The 14,637-nt window shown below is 37.9% G+C and overlaps 1 protein-coding gene and 1 long non-coding RNA gene across 2 annotated transcripts in view; both read left to right on the forward strand.

The window, feature by feature from the left end:
* The window catches only part of LOC135083464 (putative ferric-chelate reductase 1 homolog), a 53,966-nt gene that overhangs the window by 29,342 nt on the left and 9,987 nt on the right, over window positions 1-14,637 (forward strand). Inside the window, exons 4-6 of the mRNA XM_063978204.1 lie at window positions 845-1,017; window positions 1,666-1,822; window positions 12,149-12,623. Of these exons, the coding sequence (XP_063834274.1) occupies window positions 845-1,017; window positions 1,666-1,822; window positions 12,149-12,623 (805 nt within the window). The remainder of the gene's footprint in view (window positions 1-844; window positions 1,018-1,665; window positions 1,823-12,148; window positions 12,624-14,637) is intronic.
* LOC135083470 (uncharacterized) lies at window positions 9,366-10,720 on the forward strand. The gene is made up of 4 exons (XR_010259615.1): window positions 9,366-9,863; window positions 9,982-10,083; window positions 10,177-10,233; window positions 10,430-10,720. It is a non-coding gene; the product is annotated as an uncharacterized LOC135083470 (long non-coding RNA).

The following is a 14,637-nucleotide window of genomic DNA, read 5'->3' on the forward strand; positions in this document are numbered from 1 at the left end:
TCACCAATTACCATTCGAATGGATCGTTCGGGTGGAAACAAACACATCTTTAAACAAGCATGACGGCAAATACTAAATATTGCTAATAGCTGCGAATGCGATTCTCAATAATTCTACTACAGCAGAACCTTTAGAGAAATAAAGTAACGATAAAGTAGAAAGTTAAAAAGTATGAGTATCCAAATTAAAATTATGAGTCCTTTTTTTACCTTTCAGCCGATTATATTTTAACAGTTAACGAAATTACAACTAGCCAAGCACCTAATTTATGACAACCTTTATTTACAACAAGGGACCGCCCGCGACGTGTGTTTCGTACGTGTGGACCCCGTTTTACAGCCTTCGGGGTTGAATTTTGGAAAATCCCATCTTTGTGAACGTTGTAACAACTACGTTGTAAAAGGAACCAACTGGTAGGGCCCAAAAGATAAGGAGACATGTAAAGTGCCCCATAAGGGCTACCTTTTCTTTTTTTATTATTTTCTATTGACGTTCATAAGTGCCACTTGTGGTCTAAACTGAATAAATATTTTTGATTTGAAAATATTTTTGATTTGATTTGATTTGAACCCCCATGCAAAATCTGAGACTCCTAGAACTTATAGTTTCTGAGATTTCGTGAGGAGTGAGTCAGTCAATCAGTGATCTTTCGTAGACAGCAAAAGGTGCTAAGCTTGCATCCTTTGAACCAGTGAAAGACAAGGTCTGTAATTTACCTTTTATTAAACACAACGGAGAAGCTCTTGGCCTGCATCTCACCTGATGGAAAGTGACAATAAAGCCGAAGACGCAAACTAGCTTCACTCCTCAACCTATATGAATAAAGTTGCTTTTTCTTTTCCAGGACCCCGACGTGATAGTAGGCAAGTTCACCAGCCTGTCCGACCCAGTCAACACCCGCCTTACCACGTGCACCTTCGGTAATGACACGGCCACTCACTCCAATCCCTCGGATAAGGCAGCCCTCACGTTTCAGTGGGAGGCTCCCTCTGACTTCTTGGGAGGAGTGGAATTCAGGTAGGAGATAAAATTGCAATCAGCCCAAAATGACGACAATTGTTTTTATGGACTCTCAAACAACACATCACATTCTCTTGGTTATACAACCCTGTCAAGTTCACTGCGCACCTTGCTGGAATGCGATTCTCCCTCGACATCTCCCCGCGTACGCCCCGTTCGTATCAGAGCGTCGATGTGACGTCACGGCCACTAGGTGCGCAGTTAACTCGACCAGGTTGTAAGGCCCAAATCGAACTCTTAAACACACTTTAGGTACCTACCTATAGTTAGGTAAGTAGGTACGTGGTTTCTTAAAGGGAATGTAGTTAGCGAGTTGGCCTTTCTCTAATTGCAACCGGCCAGCAATGGTCGAAGTACTCGAATCGCAATTTAGATAGAATCCCCAGACAGAATGCATGTTTTTGTGTAATTTGTCGCCAATCTGGTTAGACATTTACATGTGTAAGCTTACCCTTAAAAGTAAGAATTAGTGTTTCGGAGGAATTTAGTGTTTTTAAAGAGGTCCGAAACGTTTTTCTACCTATAATGGTACCTATACGCAAAGTAGGTACCTACACTTCTTGCATCTACTGTAGTGAAATATTCTCACAGCACTCGAAATCAGATCAGCAAGAACTTATTAAAAGAACTAATAACACTTTCCAGAGCAACAGTAGCTCAAAGCTACGCAACGTTCTGGAAGAACGTGGAATCCAAAGTGGTGGAGGTGGTGAACCGTAACACTGTGATCACCACCACGTCACCAGCACCTACCTTCCAGCCGACTACTCAAGCCGCGCCACCCGTGATCATGGAGAGCAGGGTAAGTTGACAAACAAGCCTTAGGAAAGAGGCCTTAGCTATAGACAAGCCTGCATTATCTACAAACAACATTGCATGCATACTTATCCATATCAATCAATGAGTGCCGATGGGCCGAACCACTGACCCTTCAAAGCTCAGGTTTTCCTATTTTGAAGGTGAAGGAACAACCAGTTTGTTTAAACACGAAGTTTGTTAATTAATGTGTTAAGATAACTTTGTACAAATAAACTATTTATAATTTATTTATCTTAGATCGCATAGATGCCTGCATCATTCCTATGATATTGGGATATTAAAGTTTATGAGAAACCTAGTATTTAAACTTCAAGTCAAAACTAAATCGCCGGCTATAATAAATGTAGGATGCTAAGTATCTTACTTACCTTAGTACTTAGTTCTTGCTAAAAGAAGATTAATGTCGTGTTTAAACTTGGGTTTCTCAAAGTTTATAATCTTATAACAGTAATAATAGGGATGTTTCCTGGGTCAAAAAGCAAGAGTTTTAATTAGTCCGTCAGTTAACTTATCAAAAAATACTCTACACTTATTTTTCACTTTTTCAAACTAATGAAAATTTAAAGAGATAAAGCGCGCCAAAGTTCATAAGAAGAGGCCCGTGACGTCAATGCTTGCATAAAAGTGCCGCATGTTGTGACGTCGTGCGGAACTTCAAAGCACCATAACCACGGTAATACTATCTATACAGTATTCCAACTCGGCCATATTTTTGAAATAAATGTCAACAGTCGCGCGGTACGTCACAGTATGACAACATGCGATAGGGCTGCCCACCTACAGTAACCAGTTTAATTACATCTGCCTACTTAGAATTTCTATCTAGTTTTTTTATTGTATTTTTTATTTAGTTAGACAAACAAAATACTTTGTGAATGGAATAGTTTAAAAATGTGTGTTGTTTTGTGATTAGTAAAATCAAAAATCAAAATCAAAATTTTCTTTATTTGTTTAGACTAATTAAATTAGTACTTGCTAATCGTCAAATGCTCTTAAGGAGCCTATACATGTCTCATTCTTTTTTTGTCCTACCAGCGCTTCGAGACAAACATTTGGCAAGTGCTGAGAAAAAGCGCCGCAACAAACTCAGTCACCACTGTCTGCCGCACTATGGATCGAAATTGCGATTCATGGACATAGCGATTTTTTTCACAATTTCTATTTGAAAAAAATACCTATCGATAGGTTACGTTATTCTGATGAATAAATGCTGCACAAGTTTTTTCTCTAAAACCAATAGTTTGGCTGGAAAAAAATATTTTCCATTTTCGTTGTATGGAATTAAACATAAAGTGGTCGATTTTGACTAAGCCTTGACAGATCTTGCTTTGAAACTACTTGAGCCTTGTTCTATGGCTTGTTGACTATAATCCTACACTATCAGCGCGCGCCCAAAGTCGCCCGTTCACAAGTTATGAGGTTCTGAAAAATTAAAAAAAAGTTGGTAAAAGTGACTTTTTTTTGGAATTACTTAAAAGATTTAACGAAAATATAAAGATTCTATACGCTAATAATGTAAATTAAAATTAAATTACTGATAAAAACACATTTTAATAAAATTAAAAGTAATAAAATCAGTGTTGGAGCTTAGGTTATAGTTTGTAGTATCGTAGGATCTTGAAAATAGGGGCCTTTTCAATAATAAGCCATTCTTCGGTGAACATTGGGGTTTACTTCGGTTTAAAACAATATTATAGGTACATTACAGAAAATAAAGCCTTTCTCGTTGGCGGTAAAAAAATGGAAGCGACGCTTTCGTTGGCGGTCGTCGCATAGACCAAAATTCTCTCGGCTCCATAGACCTCTTTCTATGGAGCATGCTTGATTACAATAGGGGGCGCTAGCGTCGCCGGTGGTGGCGCTGATGTAGCAGCGCGAACATACTGGGGCCCGTTGAAAGCAGGTGACTGGGTTTCAACTTCATTCGAAGGCGGCAATGCGACGAGCTTGTTGAGAGCACGGCGGACAATTCCTTTGACCGTGTTGACATCCACAACTCTGGTAATATTGTCGGGTCCGGGGGTAGAGTTTGACAATCCGTCCTAGGCGCCATTTCATAGGTGGGGCGTGGTCTTCCTTGAGTAGGACCAGGTCGCCTTCCTTGGCTTGATGCTGCATTGTCCTCCACTTCGCTCGGACCTGGAGCTCTGATAGGTACTCCGTCCTCCATCTGTCCCAAAATTGCTGCCGGAGTCTCTCTATGATGTGGTAGCGAATGGTAGACTTCAGTTCTTCAAGCGGATGAGATGGCACCGACATGAGTGGACGACCGATGAGGAAGTGGCCAGGAGTGATAGGAGTCAGGTCAAGAGGATCGGAAGATAGAGGTGACAGGGGGCGGGAATTGAGGATTGACTCTATTTGCGCGAAGAGCGTAGTAAGTTCTTCAAATGTTAACGAACTATTGCCCGCGACCCGTTATAAATGAAATTTTGACGATTTAACGCCGGCCTCCCATAAACCGCCGAAATTGGGGGAGTATGCCGGTATAAACTTCATGGTTATGCCTTCGCTACTAGTAAAATTGCATACGGGCTGACGACTTGACCGCAACATTCTACTTAGTTCATTGTTTGCCCCAACGAAGTTAGTGCCGTTGTCGCAATGGATCGTATGGGGTTTGCCGCGGCGAGATACAAAACGTCGAAGACATAAAATAAAAGCTTCAGTACTTAGGTCACTGACCACCTCAAGGTGGACAGCCTTGGTTGTAAGACATACAAATATACATAGATAACATTTGGTGATGCGATTGCCACGTCCTTTACGACTGGATATTTGAAATGGCCCGGCAAAATCGGCGCCACAATAATAAAATGAGAATGACACATTAGTGCGGTTGACCGGCAAGTGGCCCATAAGGGGCTGCATAGTCTTGCCGCGCCAACGGATGCAAGTGACGCAGGCCTTCGTGACGCTGCGAGCAAGCGCCCTGCCACCCAGGGGCCAGAAGGTGTCCCTGATGGAAGCTAGCAGGAGCTGAGGCCCTGCGTGAAAAAGACGTAAATGTTCATCAATTAAAATCAATCTAGTTAATCGATGTTTATCTAAAATTATAGGATGTTTTTTATCGAACTCGTGATTAGATAATTTTAGCCTTCCTCCTACTCGTAGGACGCCATCTGCGTCGAGGAATGGATTTAGAGGTAAAAGTTTAGACTTATGATGCAATGGTTGGCTCTTTGAAATAGCATTAATTTCTGTATGAAAAGATTCAAATTGACAGAATTTAATTAACAATGTTTGAGATTTATTCAACTCTTCAACTTGTAGTGAGCCCGTAATCTTAGCTTTGTTTTTATTAACATTGTTGGCAAATCGCAATACATAGGCAAATATTCTTTTTAATTTACTATAGGACGAATATTTGTCAAAATCAATAAATGTAGGTTTTTCAATATTTACATGAACTTTCAATTCAGGAACTTCAACAGAAAAATTAATAAGTTGCTGTGGCCACTCTACATAATCATGTGCTAGGTAAGGAGGCCCTGACCACCATATACTAGTGGGTTCTAGGTCTTGGGGTTCGACTCCTCGAGAGGCCAAATCAGCCGGATTGAGATCCGTAGGAACGTGTCGCCAAGTGTGACCGCTTGTGAGCTCGTTAATTTCTTGAATTCTGTTAGAAACAAAGGCTTTTAGTAATTTTTTAGGTGTTTTGATCCAACTTAATAAAATTGTAGAGTCAGTCCAAAATACTACTTGTTTAAAATCCAATTTTAGAGATTTTATCAATTTAGAACATAGGCGAGCTCCCAAGAGGCCACCACAGAGCTCCAGTCGCGGAATAGTTGTAGGTTTGATAGGCGCGACTCGAGCCTTGGCGCATAATAACTTGACTGAAACATTGTTATCTTTGTCAATTGAGCGCAGATAGATACAGGTGCCATAGGCATCCTGTGATGCGTCCACAAAACAATGCAACTCAATTGATATGGGTTCATTACAAACAACATGGCGAGGTATGTATAATGAAGATAGTTTATTTAGATTGTTGGCAATTATAGACCAATCTTTGGATAAGTTAGGCGGCACTGGATCATCCCAGTCCAATTTTAGGCTCCAAAGCTTTTATAGTATAATTTTGGCTTTAATAGTGCATGCAGATAATAGTCCCAGTGGGTCAAAGATTTTACATATCATGCATAAAATAGAAAAATCTTAAAATAGTTTAGTAATTAGCAAATTTGAATCGATATCAATTGAAATGCAATTAATCTAGTTTAGGAGACTAACTTACCCCTAAAATATCTTGTCTTTGTTTAAAATTAGGTAACTTTTAACTTTAACTTATCGGGGTGAAATTCATCAATTTCCCAAAATAACTTTAGTGAATCATGTATTTCCTTACTAAAATAACAATGAACATTACAATTTGATAGTAGAATAAGCTGGGTATGACTAATAGGCCCAGAAATTAGTATAAATTAGGCTGGGTATTTAAATAGGCCCAGAAAATAGTTTACATTTATAGGCTGGGTTTACATAGGCCCAGAAATTAGTTTATATTAGGCTGGGTAGTACTTAGGCCCAGAAAATGGTTTATATTAGACTGGGTAGTACTTGTAGGCCCAGAAATTAGTCTTTATTAGGCTGGGTATTACTTATAGGCCCAGAAATTAGCCACCCTAAGTGGGATTGTTGTAAAATAGGTTTGTTGGATCCTAACTTAATTCGCTTTGAACCTACAATATCCCAGAAAACGTCTGCCCCCAAAAGTATATCGACAGTGGAGGGACAGTAAAATAGAGGATCTGCAAGCTCAAGATCGGTAGGCAAGTTAAGATGCTCAATATTGACATTCATAGATGGTAATAGTCCAGTTATCTCAGGCACAACTAAGCACTGCACCTGCTTCTTGAATGAACTAACTTTGGATTTTAGAGTTAACTTACAACGTTCTGTTATAGAAAACGCGACATTGTTGATCCCAGACACACTCATCGAGTTGATGTCCTCGGTAAGCAAACTTAATTTTTGTATAAATGCATCAGTCACAAAAGACGATTGGCTGCCCGTGTCTAGCAGAGCACGCGCTTGGTACAATTTGTTATTGGATTCAATCTCAACCATAGCAGTACATAGGAGGACTTGGCCAACTGAAACAGCTGAGAGAGATATAGGCAAGGAAGGAACAGTAATGTTATCGGCTTCCTTAATATTGGGTTTGTCAAAATGTAACAAAGTATTGTGCCTAGACTTGCACATACGACATGATCCTTTCAGTCTACACTGAGAAGAAATATGGCCCTTACGAAGGCAAGTATTACATAACTTTAGTCGAGTAACTTCATTGAGTCTGTCTTCAACAGACAACTTTTTGAAAGTTGGACATCGGTGAGTTGGATGAGATTGACTACAAATGACACATGTAGGGGTATAGGATGTGGCAATTGCATCACTATTGTCTTCCAATGACACTGAAAAAGACTTGGTTGTATTATTGTTAGACTTTTGAAAACTTTTAGATTGATAGACGGGCTTCTCTACCTTATTTATAGAGGTAGTTTCTAAAATAGCAGCCCTATTTCGCAAAAATTGAAAGAAATTATCTAGTGTGGGCAAGCTTGGTAAGGTACTCTTATGCTCTTCCCACTTACAATTGGTAGAAGTATCTAATTTAGAAGATACTAAATATATTATCAAGGCATCCCAACTATCGGTGGGCAGACCCAAAGTATTTAGAGATCTCAAGTTTTTAGTGACATTATCAATTAAATAGCGTAATGCCTTATAAGACTCTTTGTTAATTAGCTCAATTGAAAACAATGACTTTAGGTGATTATTAATCAAAATATTTTTGTTGTTGTATCTCTCGCATAACAATTCCCAAGCAACAAGGTAATTTTTGGATGTAAATTCAATAGACTTTATAACAACAAGAGCACTTCCCTCTAGTGATGATCTGAGATAATGAAATTTGTTTATTGCCGGAATAGAATCATTGGAATTAATTAATGAATCAAAAGTGTCATGAAACTCTAGCCATTTTAGGTAATTTCCATCAAATGTAGGCAATTTTATAGTTGGCAACTTGATATTATTGAATTGTTGTGAGTGACTGCCGTTGGAAACACTACATGCATCACAAAACTTTGAATTGGAATTTGGAGTAGCAGACTCAATTATTTCTTGGAAGCTAGACAAAGCAGAGTACATGTCACTTTCTATTGATTCTCTCTCTTGTAATTGAATATCTAAATTGTCAGAATTGTTTTCTATTTGTGTTTGCAAATTATCGAAGGATGAAAATAGTTCTTGACATTTTTCTAACCGAATAGTGAGCTCCTTAAGTTTTGCACCTTTAAGGTCGCTCGGGTTGATCAATTTAATAGTTTGCAAGTAGTTTTTAATTGAAGTTAGACGGCCTTTGATAGAACTACGTTGCCTATACAATTTAGTGAGGTCCAATTTGGCGGAACTCTCGTTATAGTCATCACTCTCAGACATATTGGCGCACAAACAATGAAATAAGCAAATAAAATGTGCAGGTCAAACTTGTATAGCGGTCCTTTGCGCAACTCGTGCGCGTCGCAGCCTCAGCCCGTTGCCCCGAAGCTTTACAACTGCCCTGACGCCGCCCGCAGCAGAAGCGGAGATCGGCAGCTCAGAGGTTAGCACGCGTGATAGGCACCCCCACGTTGTAGGCCCGATTAGACTGAAACAGTTCGGCGTGTGGTGTTTAATGCGTGCAAAAGCTAATAGCGAAGGCACAAACAGGAAGACAGTGAAGAGCGACAAGAAAAGAACCCACCTGTTGCTTGGAGAATTTGAAAATATACTTAGCGAGTTAACATGAAAACTTTGGATGAAACACTTTACGACACTCCATGCGCATTACAATCGTGCAATAGGTTATATAGGTGCTTGGAATCTTGGATGGAGGCCTGGATTTGGGTTTAGCATCGGTTCTTCGTCGGAATCATCGTTTTTCAGCAGTTTTCTTCGTGTTCGTCCTGTCACGGTCGCCAAATAACATGTTGGAGCTTAGGTTATAGTTTGTAGTATCGTAGGATCTTGAAAATAGGGGCCTTTTCAATAATAAGCCATTCTTCGGTGAACATTGGGGTTTACTTCGGTTTAAAACAATATTATAGGTACATTACAGAAAATAAAGCCTTTCTCGTTGGCGGTAAAAAAATGGAAGCGACGCTTTCGTTGGCGGTCGTCACGGGGTGGAAACGCCATAGAGTTTGACAGCTCCATAGAGAGTGAATTTTTTTGACAGTTCCGAGAGGAAGTGACTTTTATTATAGTTGTCCTTTGTATGCGACAATGGTCTTTTGCGTGTCTGGAATCAAGTTAGTAAACATTTTCGAATTACAACTCAACTTTTATTTATAAATTATTTTATTGAATCTATTTGCATTCTATAAATGAAATGATTATTTAAAAGTATATTAATACAAAGTCGTAATTTTCACTTTAATCACTTTAGTTCCGTCTCAAGTCTACAACTGTGACATTTAAAAAAAAAATAAACGTCAAAAATTTTCATTGAAAAAACGTGTTTTTTACAAATTTTATCTAATTAAAATCAATAATTATTGCTCAATCATTATATTCATTATTAATTAATAAGAACTACATGTGCATGGATTGCCTGTTGGATTGATGTTTGTTTAAGACGAAATTTCTCTAAAATAAGACTCGAGAAAGGTTATTGCAGCTTGCAGCAACATCATGTTTTATCAAGTATTGAACCACACAAAGGATTAAATCTTCATTACAATATCATTCATAACTCCATTTAAATCAATGGAAACTAAATATGGATCGTTTCATGGAGTAACAACATACTTTGGAGTTTGGACCCAAAATACAATACACGTAGGTACATTGCAGGCATAGATTGCAGGACACAGTGAATGATACGTGTTTTATACAGTGAATCTAAGTACCTATTTGTTTCAGGTCAATATCGAACTTCGAACTTATAAGGTGTTAAGCTGCAATTACAATAAAAGTGCTTGCTATGGAATCACCGGTGCTGAAAGAAAGAAAGAAAAAATATTTATTTGGTACAAAATGATACATAACCTTTACTTCCTATTCAAATAACTTTAGAAGAAACCTATTTAAGCAATAAAACCAGACCAAGAACGCTTGATTCAAACGATGAACTCATTTCATTTGCAGGTTATGCTGTGACCTAAATGCATTAAATTAGGAAGATTTGTATTGGATGAATTACCCAGATAACAATTAAAACAACTTCTGTTGATAAGAACATTAAATTTGGTAAGTACCTTTAAAATTTAAAACACCCTCAAAATGATTCTAACTTTATTGATATCAAATAGAAAGACCTAAAAGTTAATTATTTAATTACAGATTGGTGGAATCCAGATTCTGTACATGTAATTGATTGAAAAGTGCACATTTGACAAGGTAAATTAATTTTATTTAACAAAGTAGTGCAAATCTAGAAACAAAACAGACAGTAGGTAGGTATGGTAGATAAGACAGATCACTTGTTTATCGGCTGTACTCTATAATATTAGTGTAGAATGTAGGAGATTACAGTCTTACGGTGACATGTGCATCTTTTTGCTCTAAATTTACAAATATTTCATATATTTTACAGGTGGTGAGAAACGTGTAGGTCAGGCCTGCTTACAGTGGCTATTGGATTCGACAGAACTAAAGTGAGAGTGAACGTGTGAATTTATGGAGAACATTAAACTATTTTACTATAAGTCATAACGCAACTTATTTTGTATGAGTTACATACAAATGTCAAGCCGTGAGTACCTACATTATGTAAAAACTAAAACAATGTACTGTAATCTTTTAAAATAAAATAGTTTTAATGCTTATTGATTTTCGTAAACAAAATATTTCATGTTATATTTCATCAATAAAGTTTCATTTGATACTTCAATAGTTTTATTTTTAACCGCAATACATGAAAAGGAACGGATCATAAAAAAGTATGACAGGTATATTTAATCTGTGGGCGTCAGACGCCATATTGTATTCAGCGCCACCTATACTCTTTTATGCTCTTTGGCCACCTACTGGACAATCTAGCTCGGTACCAGTTTGTTTATCGTTCAACCAATACTAGGGCCGTTTCCTATCTGTCTTTAGACATACTCTCTAATCTGTGGTCGCATAGACCAAAATTCTCTCGGCTCCATAGACCTCTTTCTATGGAGCATGCTTGATTACAATAGGGGGCGCTAGCGTCGCCGGTGGTGGCGCTGATGTAGCAGCGCGAACAATCAGCAATGTTTTTTTCACATTTTCTGTTTAAAAAAAATACCTATCGATAGGTTACGTTATTCTGATGAATAAATGTCATTAAATGTTTTTCTCTAAAACCAACAGTTTGGCTGGAAAAAAATATTTTCCATTTTCGTTGTATGGAATGAAACATAAAGTGGTCGATTTCGACTAAGCCTTGACAGATTTTGCTTTGAAACTACTTGAGTCTTGTTCTATGACTTGTTGACTATAATCCTACACTATCAGCGCGCGCCCAAAGTTGCCCGTTCAGAAGTTATGTTACATATACATATACATATAAGTAGGAAGTTACAATACATTCAGAAGCAAGTAACTTACCACGCGCTCCCGTTGATAGAAGGTGGCCTTTAAGACGCCCATCTAGCACGAGACCGCGTGGCAGTTTTGAATATACAGTTTTGTATTTATTTAGTGCCGTGCTAATTTCTAGGTTAATTGTTGCGTTTTGATACATACATATTTTATGTCAGGTATATCTTTCCTTGACCAGTCCCCGAAGGCAGCGCCTGTTCACAGACATGACGTGTGAACCAGCCATTAGATTTAATTTAGTAAAAACTACTTAAATAATTTCGAAACTTTAATAATCATAATGATCTGTTACTTTAATTTCGGACGGGCGAAGTCGTGGGCAAAAGCTGGTTTAATACAATATAATTTTTATTTCAAATCAAACTGACTGAAAATGACAATTTGACTAGTTTTTGACCAATTTGACCGTAAATGACGGTCAGTCAAATTCAATCAGTTTTGTCAATTTTAATTTAACACTTGGCCACCGACGTCCTTTCGGCACATTCGCGACACTCCCGACTTTTGCATACCGAGCGCATACCGAGATTTGAATTTCGAAAGAAAGTTCTCGTTTCGTCTGTTTATATGAAGTTACAATACTGTATGATATTATTACCGTGCCATAACTATGTAATTATTTGTTAGATTGACAAATAAAAATATGTGTCCAATATTTTTTGATATTAAACATGACGGACTAAAAAAACTTTTTTAGGAAACTAGCCTATTCAAGTTTAAGAATCATTCTTTCTGCCTTCAGCCAAGTCCGCCCACCGAAACCCGCGACGAAATCTACCAAGGCTGCGCAGACACCAAACTGTGCTACGGTATCCCTGAAAACTGCATCGCTAGAGGCAACTGCGATGCCATCGTAGCCGTCTTCGTTGCTGGTGACATCTACACCTTCGAGATCCAGGGAACTAACAACCCTAAATACATAGCTGCTGCTCTAAGCATGGACAGCAAAATGGGCGACGACAGCGCCATGGAATGCGTCAGAAACGACAACGGAAGAGTCAGTCTTTTCACGTCGTGGACTTATCCTAAAGTAGAGCCATTCGTCAGAAGATCAGACTCCCCACAAGATATTGTCCAGTTGAAGGAAAGCTCGAATATCAATGGGAAACTGTACTGCAAGTTCACAAGGGATGTGGTTTCGACAGTCAAAGGATTCACGTTTGATTTGGCGGGCGGCAAATACAACCTGATGGTTGTCTCTGGTGATAGCATGAAAGGTAAGCTACCTCTAACTCTTTACTTTTCTTTTATTAATTTTTTTTCTAAGGAACCGCTTCAGACTATAAAAAAATTGAGCCTCAAACCAGCTCCATCACCATTTCTGATGAACTAACCGATGATGATATCAGATGCAAAGAATAAAACAATTTACTTATCATCATCATCAATTCAGTCACGGTCATAGAACAGTGGACGACGTTCTGTGACCGTGGCTCAACATAGACATTCCCCAATGATTTCCACATCGCCCGGTTGTTAAAATCCGAACGCACAGCACTTAGAATTTCGTCCAATGACCCCTCGCACCCCAAGTAACATTTTACTCCATTTAAGAGTTCAATAGTCGTTCACATGTACTCCAAAAGCTGTGTATGTCAGCTGTATACGAGCTGTATAGCTTGCTATAATGCTTTTATAGAACCAGTTTGGGCACAAATTAGACAGCTTTAAGTTCACTATGGCTGTACATTAGCAGTATAATAGCATTATAATAGCAGTTTAAGTAGTAACATCGTACTTAAGGCTGACTTACGGCACTATATGGGACGCAGTGTGAACCATACAACGTACGTGAGGACAATAAAGAGTAACAAGTGGCTAAATGCACAGCTTTCAAAGTTATAAAGTCCGACAAAAGTACTCCAATGCTACCTAAAGTTCACGTGTGTCTTAAATTATTTCCACATTTTAATAATAGTTTGGTATTTGTACGTGAGTGCCAAGAGGGAAACAACTCGGGCGGATAATCATTTATGCAAATAATAACACGGGTTTTAAATACTTAATAATGTTAATGCCATTGGGAATGCAACTTTATCGTGAAATGTATACATATTTACAGCTAAAATATTTACGCGCCTCTGTAAAAACGCGATATTCATTTTAAAATATTTAAAACTGGCTGAGAGGAAATCTACAATTTTCAGTTTTTGATATTGTATTGGCATTATAATTATATTACGGTAATTAATTATAACATGAAACCAAAACTCAATCGCTCTATCTGCGAATTTTGTGATAAATCTGCATTAATTTTGGAGATTTATTTGGTAAATATTTTAGGTTATGTAGAACAAAATGGTGGAAATGAAATACGGCTATGTGAACTGTTATAACTCCAATTTAATGCGGTGAGCGTATATTAGGTTCACATGTGTTCTGTTAGAATGCTGTTATCTATATGAAGTCCCACATTTGTACCACTACAGCGCTAATGTCTATAAATTTATTCTAATGTGAACTTATGTACAGATTTAAGATGTACCTAGTTCAGGTCAATTGTGTATCTTTAATTCTTTCAAATACTGAAATTTTAGAGATCCGCAATAAAAATTATTAATGTCCGTTAAATCGCCTAGCCCAGGTACTAATAGTCAAGTATGAATACCTAAAGCATCAGACGGTAGTGTTCCCGGTTTAAATTCGTTTATTATGCTTGACAATTTATTCAAAGCGGAATGAGGAATACGATTTTCAATAGCCCATGTTCTTATTTTTTTTTGCGAAAGGTTAAATAATTGTCCAAATCAAAATGGTATTCACTATCACAAGAACTGCAATCATCACACTCTGATATCTGGTATATTTTGAAGGGAAATTTCAGGTTCAGGCATAAAATTTTCCTCTGCATCATGTACAGAACCACCATGAACAACTAAAAACAGGCTTGGGGAAATGTGTAATAGAATATCACATTCACATTCGTGTTCAGCTTAAAGCAAATAAGAGTAGTACTTGTGGACAAATAAACTGCTATTGATGTTAATGGACAACACATATAGTCCTTTTAACAGCCTACAGTGTACATGCGAACCATTGAAACACTTTTGTACAGATAGTAAAAAAAGGTTATTTTAATTATCACAAACAAGTCCTACTACAGCTACTAGCTGTATAACAGTCTAAAACAAGTAAACATAACAGCCTTTGGCTTTATAAATGACCACGTGTGTTCTATTAAAATGCTAGCTCTATAACATCGTACAAGTAGGCCGTTAAACAGCGGTTGCC

The sequence above is a fragment of the Ostrinia nubilalis genome, chromosome 23 (genome assembly GCF_963855985.1).
Source record: "Ostrinia nubilalis chromosome 23, ilOstNubi1.1, whole genome shotgun sequence".
Taxonomy (NCBI): Eukaryota; Metazoa; Arthropoda; class Insecta; order Lepidoptera; family Crambidae; genus Ostrinia; species Ostrinia nubilalis.